This window comes from Thalassophryne amazonica, chromosome 1 (genome assembly GCF_902500255.1).
Source record: "Thalassophryne amazonica chromosome 1, fThaAma1.1, whole genome shotgun sequence".
NCBI lineage: Eukaryota > Metazoa > Chordata > Actinopteri > Batrachoidiformes > Batrachoididae > Thalassophryne > Thalassophryne amazonica.
Window position 1 is genome coordinate 58,286,532 of NC_047103.1, and position 13,618 is coordinate 58,300,149.

Sequence of the window (13,618 nt, forward strand, 5' to 3'; positions counted from 1 at the left end):
CCACCCTGAACCTTACTTATGCTGCTATAGACTTAGACTGCTGGGGGGTTCCCATGATGCACTGAGTGTTTCTTTCTCTTTTTGCTCTGTATGCACCACTCTGCATTTAATCATTAGTGATTGATCTCTGCTCCCCTCCACAGCATGTCTTTTTCCTGGTTCTCTCCCTCAGCCCCAACCAGTCCCAGCAGAAGACTGCCCCTCCCTGAGCCTGGTTCTGCTGGAGGTTTCTTCCTGTTAAAAGGGAGTTTTTCCTTCCCACTGTCGCCAAGTGCTTGCTCACAGGGGGTCGTTTTGACCATTGGGGTTTTTCTGTAATTATTGTATGGCTTTGCCTTACAATATAAAGCGCCTTGGGGCAACTGTTTGTTGTGATTTGGCGCTATATAAATAAAATTGATTTGATTTGGTCAAACAGCCTGCACTAATAAATCCATGATTTCATCAATGGCAGATTATTAATTGAGTTCGGACAGACCTCTTCCTCATGACACCTGCAGACAAGAGTCAAGTGTTGTCCAACTATCCCATTGCAATTTTTGCATCTCATATGCTGGGACACATTTTTTTGTGTCATGAATGTATACTGAATGATCTGACAATGGATAAGCTCTGACTTTGCAAAATTAAACTGTGAAAACTGATTGCCAAGTTGATTGAAACACAGTAACCTCTGTCTCTTTTAGAGAGCAGTGTGCCCACTCCCTCTATTTGCCCGCATTTGTCATTTGCCTGCAGCAGTGTGGAGTGTGTGGAGGAAAGCAAAGTGTGTGACTTCATGTCACACTGCCCCCATGGAGAGGACGAAGCCAACTGCCGTAAGAAACCTGTTGCTCATTCTCACATCTACAGAAAATCATCCATTGTCTGATTTGTTTGTGGACTGTGAGCAGCCTGTTGATTTGTTGTCTTGTGCTATAATGCTCACAGTGGCTGAAGCCACTTTGTTTCTTGCTTTTATTTGTCTCATAAGGGCCATCTTTGTGAATTTAGTTTGTCATTTGGGTGAAATACTGTAACCTCTGGGGTTGGGTAATAAAATGATCACCATAACGTATTGTGAAACATTTTAACTCTAGCAACGATAAACTTTGTATATTCATACTCTATATGAACATATTTCAAAGCCTATTACTTCATGGAAGCAATATCTGCAGTTTTTAGCTCGTACATCAAAGTGCATGATCATTTCTTGCTGTAGAGTGTGGTTTGAGTTATTTGACAAGTGTTGTAAACAATGCAGGAGAAAGAGAGGGCACACAGAACCAATGACTCAAGAAGCTGCCATGAAGGTGGAATCTCATCTTCCAAAGCTGAGGAAATTGTTGAAATAAAAGGTCTCCCTTTGCTGATTTTTGGCCCCAGGTTGCATCCCAGTAACACAATTGACATACATAAGTATTCATACCCATTGCTCAATAGTTTGTTAGTGAACCACTGGCAGTAATTGCAGTCTCAAGGTGCATTTCAATTATAATTCAATTTATTTTCATTTATATAGCACTAAATCACAACAAAGCTGTCTCAAGGTGCTTCACACAAGTAACGTCTAACCTTACCAACCCCTAGAGCAATCACACAGGCGACAGTGGTAAGGAAAAACATCCTATGATGATATTGAGGAAGAAACCTCAAGCAGACCAGACTCAGAGGCGTGACCCACTGCTTAGGCCTTTCTAACACTTACAAGGTTTTTACAGAGCTGAAGAGGCACAAAACAGAAATTCAGAAGATCTGCTGCATCAGCTTCATGCATGGCATGTCGCAGTCAGTCCAGCATCCTGTTGTCCACTGATGCCATTCCTGCAAATTTCCCTCTGCACATCAGACAGAGAGGAAAAAAAGCAGAGTCAATTGGCCAGAAAAACCACACCTGAGGTAGTCTTGACTAGTCTTTCAGTTCCTGCCACTGAAAAACATCCCCACAGCATGATGCTGCCACCACCATGTTTCACTGTAGGGTTAGTGCTTGGTTTCCTCCAAATATGACACCTGGCAATCACACAAGTTTAATCTTTGTCTCATCAGACCAGAAAATTTTGTTTCTCATTGTCTGAGTCCTTCAGGTGCCTTTTGGCAAACTCCAGGTGGGCTGCCATGTGCTTTTTACTAAGGAGTGGCTTCTGTTTGGCCGCTCTACCATACAGGCCTGATTGCAGAGATGGATGTCTTTCTGGAATATTCTCCTCTCTATATAAAGGAATGCTGGAACTCTGACAGACCATTGGGTTCTTGATTCTCCCTCACTAAGGCCCTTCTCCCTTTATCACTCAGTTTAGACAGGCAGCCAGCTCTAGGAAGAGTCCTGGTGGATCCAAACGTCTTCCATTGAAGGATGATGGAGGCCACTGTGCTCATTGGGACCTTCAAAGCAGCAGAAATATTTCAGTTCCTTTGCCAGGATTTGTGCCTTCAGACAATCTTGTCTCTGAGGTCTACAGGCAATTTCTTTGACTTCATGCTTGGTTTGTGCTCTAACGTGCACTGTCAACTGTGGAACCTTTTCTGTAGACAGGTGTGTGCCTTTCTAAATCATGTCCAATCAAGTGAATTTGCCCAAGGTGGATGTTATGTGGGCCGCTGAAGAGGAGGTACTGCTGGCCCACCACCACCAGAGGGCGCCCTGCTTGGAGTGCGGGCTCCAAGCACGAGAGGGCGCTGGACCCTGAAGAAGTGACAGCTGTCATTCATCCCCTGCACCAGCTGTCACTCGTTCATCATCATCATCACCATCTTAAAAGCCGGATCGGGACTCCACCTCCTCGCCGAGAAATCGACTACCGTGAGGTAATTCTCTGCTGTATCCTTAAAGAATAATAATCTAATCTCATTTGCAGCCGTTGTCCTGTGGTTGTCACCCTTATCTGGGAAGTGGCGTGGAGCGTGACGACGACAACCGCGCTACAGATAAGTGGTCACACTAGGAGCTGCACGAGTGTGTGATTCGGAGGTGGAGGTTCTCCTCCTAACTGTGCACAGACTGTAGACCACTGAGTGTAAGGATTTACACTCATTCATCTTTTTTTCTTCTGCTTTCTGCCAGCAGTACCAGGGTCGACAGCCGAAGACAGAGGTCACCTGGGGATTCGGGACTTGGCGGCTCCGGTGTTCTTCAGACCGTTGGTGGTGGAGGCCGTGTGGGACGCGGTCTCTCTCTCGTCGGGGTCTTCTATCTTCGAGCCTGCCCACACGTCACCTGGTGTTCATTGACTTTGCAATTTCTGTACATTTAGTTGTGTATTGTCACAACAGTAAATTGTTACCTTTTGGCTTACTCATTGTCCGTTCATTTGCGCCCCCTGTTGTGGGTCCGTGCTACGACACCTTCCCAACAGGATTTCTCGGCCAATCGTCATGGATTCCGAGGGGCGTCAGTTCGAGCGTGAACGGCCAATGGCAGAGCCAGGAGCGCAGGCGTCAGCGGGAGGCGTGTTGAGTGAGCTGCAGCAGATCTTAACCGCCTTCACGGCTCGGTTGGATTTAGTGACCGAGCAGAATGTCCTCCTTAATCGGAGAGTGGAGGCTCTCGCCGCCAGGGTGGAAGCGCACGATCAGGGCGCTGCTGCAGCTTCTCCTCTGGCTGGTCCTGGGCCTGAATCAGACGTACCACTGGTCGTTCAACAAACCCCCCCACCATCCCCTGAAGCTTACATAAGCCCTCCGGAGCCGTACGGGGGCTGTGTCGAGACGTGCGCGGACTTCCTCATGCAGTGTTCGCTCGTCTTTTCACAGCGCCCTGTCATGTACGCCTCAGATGCTAGCCGGGTAGCTTATGTTATCAATCTGCTTCGAGGAGAGGCACGCGCATGGGCTACGGCGCTTTGGGAGCAGAACTCACGGCTCCTAACGTCTTATGCTGGGTTTGTACGGGAGTTCAAACAAGTGTTTGATCATCCTAACAGAGGCGAGACTGCTTCAAACGTGCTGCTGTCGATAAGACAGGGGCGCCGTAGCGCAGCCGAGTATGCAGTCGACTTCCGCATCGCGGCAGCGAGGTCCGGCTGGAATAACGTTGCGCTCCGCGCCGCCTTCGTAAATGGACTGTCACCGGTCCTCAAGGAGCACCTACTGGCGAAGGAGGAACCGCGGGATTTTGACGGGCTTGTCGATTTGGTTATACGCTTAGACAACCGTTTGACTGAGCATCGTCGGGAGCAGGCCGGGGGGCGTGACCGGGTACGAGCCGTCCCTCCCCCTTCCGGTTCCGATAAGACGTCCCCACGCTTCACTGCCAGAGGGCCCCGTGGGGCTACAGCTCCCCCTGCTGAGGAGGCTATGGACACGAGCAGGGCCAAAGTAAAATTAAGTGACAGACAAAGGAGACTGGCCCGTGGGGAGTGTTTTGTCTGCGGCTCTTGTGAGCATATGCAGAGGGACTGCCCTGAACGGTCAAACTACAACGCCCGTCCTTAGAATCTGGGCTAAGGGTGGGCCATAACACACACGCGGAAAGACCCCGCAGATCGGCACGAATCCCAGTAACAATCCTTTGTGAGGAGTTAACCCTTCACGCCCCAGCACTGATAGACACGGGGTCAGAGGGGAATCTGCTGGACAGCAGATGGGCAAGGGAAGTAGGGCTCCCTCTGGTGGCTCTGCCGGCACCATTGCAGGTGCGAGCACTAGATGGCACCCTGCTTCCATTGATCACACATCAGACACAACCAGTGACATTGGTTGTGTCTGGGAATCACAGGGAGGAGATAGTGTTCCATGTAACACCATCTACCTCCCGAGTGATTTTGGGCTTTCCATGGATGGTGAAGCACAATCCCCGGGTTGATTGGCCGTCCGGGGTTGTGACGCAGTGGAGCGAAGCCTGCCACCGGGAGTGTTTAGGATCCTCGGTTCCCCCCGGCACTACAGCTAATGAGGAGGTCACAGTCCCCCCCAATCTATCGGCGGTGCCAGAGGAGTACCACGATCTTGCTGACGTTTTCAGCAAAGATCTGGCGCTCACTCTTCCTCCGCACCGGCCGTACGATTGTGCCATCGATTTAGTCCCAGGCGTTGAGTACCCGTCCAGTAGGTTGTACAACCTCTCACATCCGGAACGCGAATCAATGGAGACCTACATCCGGGACTCCTTAGCTGCCGGGCTGATCCGGAACTCCACCTCCCCGATGGGTGCTGGTTTCTTTTTTGTGGGTAAAAAAGACGGCGGACTCCATCCATGCATTGATTACAGAGGGCTGAACGAGATCACGGTTCGCAACCGATACCCGTTACCTCTGTTGGATTCAGTGTTCACACCCCTGCATGGAGCCCAAATCTTTACGAAATTGGATCTTAGAAATGCGTACCACCTGGTTCGGATCCGGAAGGGAGACGAATGGAAGACGGCATTCAACACCCCATTAGGTCACTTCGAGTACCTGGTCATGCCGTTCGGCCTCACTAACGCCCCCGCGACGTTCCAAGCTTTTGTAAATGACGTCTTGCGGGACTTCCTGCATCGGTTCGTCTTCGTATATCTGGACGATATACTCATCTTTTCTCCGGACCCTGAGACCCATGTCCAGCATGTACGTCAGGTCCTACAGCGGTTGTTGGAGAACCGGCTGTTTGTGAAGGGCGAGAAGTGCGAGTTCCACCGCACTTCTTTGTCCTTCCTGGGGTTCATCATCTCCTCCAACTCCGTCGCCCCTGATCCGGCTAAGGTTGCGGCGGTGAGAGATTGGCCCCAACCAACAAGCCGCAGGAAACTACAGCAGTTCCTCGATTTTGCAAATTTTTACAGGAGGTTCATCAAAGGTTACAGTCAGGTAGTTAGCCCCCTGACTGCCCTGACCTCCACCAAGGTTCCCTTTGCCTGGTCGGATCGGTGCGAAGCCGCGTTCCAGGAGTTGAAACGCCGGTTCTCGACTGCGCCAGTTCTGGTGCAGCCTGATCCTGATCGCCAGTACGTAGTAGAAGTGGACGCCACTGACTCAGGGATAGGAGCCGTGCTGTCCCAGAGCGTGGAGGCTGATAAGGTTCTCCATCCTTGTGCCTTTTATTCCCGCAGGTTGACCCCAGCTGAACGGAACTATGACGTTGGCAATCGGGAACTTCTTGCGGTGAAGGAGGCTCTTGAAGAGTGGAGACACCTGCTGGAGGGGGCTTCGTTGCCCTTCACGGTTTTCACTGACCATCGGAACCTGGAGTACATCCGGACCGCCAAGCGGCTGAACCCCAGGCAAGCCCGCTGGTCTCTGTTCTTCGGGCGCTTTGACTTCCGAATTACATACCGCCCCGGGACCAAGAACCAAAAATCAGACGCCTTGTCCCGGGTGCACGAAGAAGAAGCCAAAGCGGGGCTGTCGAACCCCACCGAGACCATCATCCCCGAGTCCACTGTCGTGGCCGCCCTTACCTGGGACGTGGAGAAGACCGTCCGGGAGGCCCTGACCAGGAGCCCGGACCCGGGGACTGGCCCCAAGGACAGACTGTACGTCCCACCAGAGGCAAGAGCTGCCGTATTGGACTTCTGTCACGGGTCCAAGCTCTCCTGTCATCCCGGGGTGCGTAGGACCGTGGCAGTAGTCCAGCAGCGCTTCTGGTGGGCGTCCCTGGAAACCGACGTCCGGGACTACATCCAGGCCTGTACCATCTGCGCCAGGGGCAAGGCAGACCATCGGAGGACGACGGGCCTCCTCCAACCCCTGCCAGTGCCTCATCGCCCCTGGTCTCACATCGGCCTGGATTTCATCACGGGCCTCCCGCCGTCCCAGGGCAACAACGTAATCCTCACGATAGTGGACCGGTTCTCCAAGGCGGCCCACTTCGTGGCCCTCCCGAAGCTCCCGACGGCCCAGGAGACGGCAGACCCCCTGGTCCACCACGTCATGCGGCTGCATGGGATACCGTCGGACATCGTCTCGGATCGTGGTCCCCAGTTCTCTTCACAGGTGTGGAAGAGTTTCTGCAAGGAGCTGGGGGCCACCGTGAGTCTCTCGTCCGGGTACCACCCCCAGACCAACGGCCAGGCAGAGCGGGCCAACCAGGAGTTGGAGCAGGCCCTTCGGTGTGTCACCTCCGCACATCCGGCGGCCTGGAGTCACCATCTGGCCTGGATCGAGTATGCCCACAACAGCCAAGTTTTGTCTGCTACCGGCCTCTCCCCTATTGAGGTGTGTTTGGGGTACCAGCCCCCATTATTCCCGCTGGTGGAGGGAGAGGTCGGTGTGCCCTCGGTCCAGGCCCACCTTCGGAGATGTCGCCGGGTGTGGCGGACCGCCCGCTCTGCCCTGTTAAAGGCCCGGACGAGGGCCAAGTCCCATGCAGACCGCCGACGGTCCCCGGCCCCCACGTTCCAGCCTGGGCAGGAGGTGTGGCTCTCGACCAAGGACATTCCCCTCTGTGTGGACTCCCCCAAACTGAAAGACAGATACATCGGACCCTTCCCAATCCTCAAGATCATCAACCCGGCCGCAGTGAAGCTCCAACTCCCAGCTTCACTGCGGATCCACCCGGTATTCCACGTGTCCCATATAAAGCCTCACCACACCTCGCCCCTCTGTGCACCTGGACCCACGCCGCCTCCTGCCCGGCTCATCGACGGGGAACCTGCTTGGACGGTCCGCAGGCTCCTGGACGTCCGTTGTAAGGGCCGGGGGTTCCAATATCTGGTGGACTGGGAGGGGTATGGACCTGAGGAACGCTCCTGGGTGAAGAGGAGCTTCATCCTGGACCCGGCCCTCCTGGCCGAGTTCTACAGCCGACACCCGGACAAGCCCGGTCGGGCGCCAGGAGGCGCCCGTTGAGGGGGGGGTCCTGTTATGTGGGCCGCTGAAGAGGAGGTACTGCTGGCCCACCACCACCAGAGGGCGCCCTGCTTGGAGTGCGGGCTCCAAGCACGAGAGGGCGTCGGACCCTGAAGAAGTGACAGCTGTCATTCATCCCCTGCACCAGCTGTCACTCGTTCATCATCATCATCACCATCTTAAAAGCCGGATCGGGACTCCACCTCCTCGCCGAGAAATCGACTACCGTGAGGTAATTCTCTGCTGTATCCTTAAAGAATAATAATCTAATCTCATTTGCAGCCGTTGTCCTGTGGTTGTCACCCTTATCTGGGAAGTGGCGTGGAGCGTGACGACGACAACCGCGCTACAGATAAGTGGTCACACTAGGAGCTGCACGAGTGTGTGATTCGGAGGTGGAGGTTCTCCTCCTAACTGTGCACAGACTGTAGACCACTGAGTGTAAGGATTTACACTCATTCATCTTTTTTTCTTCTGCTTTCTGCCAGCAGTACCAGGGTCGACAGCCGAAGACAGAGGTCACCTGGGGATTCGGGACTTGGCGGCTCCGGTGTTCTTCAGACCGTTGGTGGTGGAGGCCGTGTGGGACGCGGTCTCTCTCTCGTCGGGGTCTTCTATCTTCGAGCCTGCCCACACGTCACCTGGTGTTCATTGACTTTGCAATTTCTGTACATTTAGTTGTGTATTGTCACAACAGTAAATTGTTACCTTTTGGCTTACTCATTGTCCGTTCATTTGCGCCCCCTGTTGTGGGTCCGTGCTACGACACCTTCCCAACAGTGGACTCCAATTAAGCTGTTGAAACATGTCAAGGTAATGATCAATAGAAACAGGATGCACCAGAACTTAATTTTGAGATTCATGACAAAGGCTGTGAATACATACATACATGTGATTTCTTAGTTTTTCATTTTTAATAAATTTACAAAAAATCTAAATTTTTTCATTGTCATTATGGGGTATTGTGTATAGAATTTTGAGGACAAAATTAATTTCATCCATTTTGGAATAAGGCTATAATATAAAATGTGTTAAAAGTGCAGCACTGTAAATACTTTCCGGATGCACTGTATATGACCACTTGCAACACAGTGTAACCAATGATTGCAGAGTATTGCCAGTTATTGCTAAATACACACAAGTACGGACCCAAGTCCTATTAAATAAGTGTTTGTGTGCATAGTGCTACTGCCGTGTTATTCCCACACTTTCCACAAAGCTAAAATGTTTCTGTTTACATCACAAAACTGTCTTCTGTTGAAGAGAGTAGCATACTTTTCATTGGATTTACACTGTAGAAAAGAATCAGAAGGAGGCTTCTGCTTAGAGAACAGTAGGTCCTGATTACTACATATTGTACCCAGATGCCCACCATCATCTATTTTTTTATAAATTATTACTTCCTCTTTGCATAAAGTATTTACTGTTTTGGATCATGTGTCCTGATGTTGAAAGATTTCCCAATTACTCACAATGATTTAAAATGCTATTTTTTGTTGTGTTTGCACGTGATGTAAGACCGCAGTTGGGTATCTGATTATTTTTTGTGCCAATAATGTAGACAGACGGGCAGCATTAACTGGTAATGGGGAAACTGCCCTAAGCATTATAGCTGTACTGACTTTTATTGGATACAAAATAGACCAGCAAAATACAAGTATAAATGGACACACCTCCCATCCTGACCTTTCACAATCAAAGCTCTAGGCATATGCTGCTGCTACGACAATCATGATAATATTCATGGTAACAAAAGTAATGATAAGAAAAATAATCTTAATATTTATTTGTGTATCACTTTCTGACCATATGTGCAAAATGCTTTCCAAAATAGAATACAATTAAAGACAGAAGTGTAGGTGAAACCGGGGCACAGTGGATCAGAAATGCTGTTTTGTGGCAGCATAAACACATTATGCATAGGTTTAGGCCATTCTATTGTGGATTTAATACAGCAAGATATTGTTTATACCCAGACAGCAAATAGAGCCGGGCCAGATGTAGTCCAACATCTGGTACCAATCCTGAAAACAGATCCGGTCCAGACAATTTTTGCACCCTGGCCCAGATCCGGCATGGCACCACTTTACAGTTCTGGAAAAGATCCGGACCAGATCTGAACTGGATCCGCGAAAGGCCAACTAGTTACAGCCCATATATAGCACAGATCTGGGACAGATGTGGACCACATCACAGCACTGTGGTAGAACAAATTTTACAGGGGTAAGTCCCATGGATCCAAGAAAACTGATTTGTATCTGTAACACACAGATCAGTGTCCGTGGACTTATATAACTTGATTGTCGTAAAGAAACAAGGCGCTTTGCGATAAGCATTTAAAAAAAACCTCAGTGATGATCACGATTACAGAGTACACAGTAACAACCCCCCCCCCATGATCCGCAGAGTTTTCACAGCCCTGAGTTTAGAAACGCTAATGGATAGTTTCTGCCGAGTGCAGATAACACTGCTTATAGTTATGCTAACCCCATGTTCCTGCCATGGTGCTGTGATGTGGACCACATCTGTCCCAGATCCGTGCCAGATATGGGCTGTAAATGGCTGGTCTTTCGCGGATCCAGTTCAGATCTGGTCCGGATCTGTTCCAGAACTGTAAAGTGGAGCTGTGCCAGATCTGGGCCAGGGTGCAAAAATTGTCTGGACCAGATCCGTTTTCAGGATTGGTACCGGATGTTGGACTACATCCGGCCCAGATCCATTTGCTGTCTGGGTAAGGCTGTGTTATTTATTTCTCCCCAAGTGTAATTTAAAGGTTTTTAAAATTGATTTTAAAATTTTTGATTCACTGTGCCCCGGACACTAATTCACAGGGCACAGTGAATCAACTTAGAATATAATGAAAAAACACATGATTATAAAGATTTCTTCAAACTTATTAAATATATGCTGATGCATATACAAACTATAATCCAGCAATCCAGCTGTGTAATGTGTGAGTGACTTATATAGTGATATAAGTCCTTTAGAAACTATTATAAATACAACTGTCATAATTTCTGTATAAACGTGAAAACAGTTGTTTATATACACAAATTATAGAAATACTTCATGGAAAAATAAATGTATAAGCTTCAACAAGTAACATTTGTCATCCACTTGATACTGGGGCTTAGTAAATCTGTTATGTGTCGACGCGGGTTGAGGAGCGGACCTGCGTCAGACGGAACCCAGCGCTAAAAATAACCAGAAAGCGGTTCCAATAACAAAAACAATTTATTTATTTCACCCGCTAGTGCATAATAAAGTGTAAAAACTGAAATAGCGTCCTTCTGGTGGAGTGAAGGCTGGCACGCTCTCCAGCGCCCAAAAGGATCGAAGCCCGGCGCTCCTGGACCCACTATTACCGCCAACCACCCCCCAGGTGGACATGACAAACCGACTCTCTGCGAAGGATAGAAGAGGTGAGGTAAGTCAGCAGTTACAACTAATATCCTTCAAAAGACACACACTATCAGCAACACATTCAGGTCTGTATTTTGAGCTTTATGCAAATGAGCAGCTTCTCACAACAGGTGGAGGATCACTTGTCCGCACGTCACAGCAGTGAGAAGCAAGCTGCACCATTCTCATCACAATTCAAATATACTGCGTAACAAAATACCAAGTTACTATCAACAATTAGTCAAACACTTAATCACCTCTGATGTGTGCTGACAGCATGTGTCCCTCACCCTTCCTCCTTCACGGGCTCGATGTGTCAAACCCAGGCGCGGTCCTCAGCGTCTCACAAACGAACATCACAAGGTCGAGTTCCCGGCAGTTCTGCTTGAATCACACATGACTTAAATGCAGAACGCCATCCAATTATCTGCTTCAGCTGAAAGTCTTTAAGGCTGCACGTGAGCACCATTCACAGGTGCTGCACATGATGTTGATGAGGGTGAAGGACTCTTCAGCCAGCACCTTCTCCACAGACAAATCAGTTTTCATGCCACCTGGAGAGCAAAGAAAAGAAAAGAACACCAAAATGTCCAGCCACACCCCCCAACACACAACAAAATCACTTTCTAGATTGATTCACTGTGCCCCGTCACAAATAGCTGATAGTCTGGAGAAGACATAACACATGCTCATCGGTTGGACTGGGTAGTCTTCTAACGAATAATTTTTGGGCCACCTTTCCTCTGTTGTGAGAAATAAATACAAAGACACTGACATCCACAAAATTTACTTTTGATAGGAAAAAAAACTGACTTCACTTGCCACTTAGTTTTACCCCTAACGTATCCAAAATCAAAACACTAATTTATAAGGGGGATGTTGTTATCCATAGAAATATGGCATAACTGCTGCAAATATAAATGTAGTTTTGCAGATATAGCTACTAATTCACTGTGCCCCTTGATTCACCGTGCCATGGTTTCCCCTATCTTGAACCCTCTGGTTACTTCAGGATTCAGCCAGTATTAAGATAAAACTAGCAACATTCTTATAAAATTAGATATTGTGATAAAGAGTTATCAATATAGGGAAAAATAATGTGATATTTGTTGCCATATCATCCAGCCCAGTGGTTCTCAGCCCATTCATGAAGTACCGCTTAACTTACACATTTTCCATTTCTCCCTGCAGAGTAAATTTTACTCTGCAAAATTTACTCTGCTGGGATAACATTTGGTCCTAGTCCAAATAGAGTTAAATATACTCTATCACAGTGCTAAATCAACTCTGTCACAATGTAACATCAACTCTTATTTGAGTAGAAACACTTGATATGACAAGACTGTAGAGCTGATTTCACTCTATAATAGAGGGTATTTTACTCTATTTAGACTGGGACCAAATGTTATCCTGGCAGAGTATATTTTACTTCAGCAAAATTTACTGTGTACCACAAGCTGATCAGTTCATTCAGGTGTGCTCATCCAGTCAGGTACTAACAGACACTTAAGGACCACTTTTGAGAACCACTGGCCTATCCCCACTGTAACCCAACATTAATTCAAATACTTTGCTATCTTATCAATTCAGCCTCTCAGTGTGACTTTGAGACGGGGTCTTGTGGCTGGTCTGAGCTCACGCCCGGGGATGGCTTTGACTGGATCAGAGGTTCTTCAGTGGAGGTACCGCCAGACTACACAAGTCACCCGCCACCTCTGGACCACTCTACAAATAGTACTGAAGGTAGCAAAACAAGATTCCACACGCACCACGTGCATAGGGTGTGCAAGAACACAACCAACATGTTCTCATTCAGACACATCCTAGTCGGTGAGGCAATGTTGTATTATCAGAATCTGAAACAGAATCAGCTTTATTGGCCAAGTATGTCAACACATACAAAGAATGTGACTCCTATGTTATGGCATCAATCATCATATTGATCTATCAATATCACTCCTACCATTAACCTCCCAATGTAACAATATTTGACTGACATTGAAATGTTTTGAGGTTCCCAACCTGTATTTTGGTCTATTTTTATTTTGTCAAATACCTGTGGAAGTGTATGAATTTATTTATTTACAAAAAGCACCAGGCATATGTTACTTTTTGATTTGAACTTTATTATAATAAATTGAATAACAATGAACTTCAGGATTTCTACATTGATTGAATTTTCACATGCAACATATACTCAACAAAAATATAAACGCAACACTTTTGGTTTTGCTCCCATTTTGTATGAGATGAACTCAAAGATCTAAAACTTTTTCCACATACACAATATCACCATTTCCCTCAAATATTGTTCACAAACCAGTCGAAATCTGTGATAGTGAGCACTTCTCCTTTGCTGAGATAATCCATCCCACCTCACAGGTGTGCCATATCAAGATGCTGATTAGACACCATGATTAGTGCACAGGTGTGCCTTAGACTGCCCGCAATAAAAGGCCACTCTGAAAGGT

The 13,618-nt window shown here is 48.2% G+C and overlaps 1 protein-coding gene across 1 annotated transcript in view; it reads left to right on the forward strand.

The window, feature by feature from the left end:
* malrd1 (MAM and LDL receptor class A domain containing 1) overlaps window positions 1-13,618 on the forward strand; it is a 244,722-nt gene that overhangs the window by 34,819 nt on the left and 196,285 nt on the right. Inside the window, exons 6-7 of the mRNA XM_034170522.1 lie at window positions 687-818; window positions 12,738-12,890. Coding sequence (XP_034026413.1) covers window positions 687-818; window positions 12,738-12,890 — 285 coding nt within the window. The remainder of the gene's footprint in view (window positions 1-686; window positions 819-12,737; window positions 12,891-13,618) is intronic.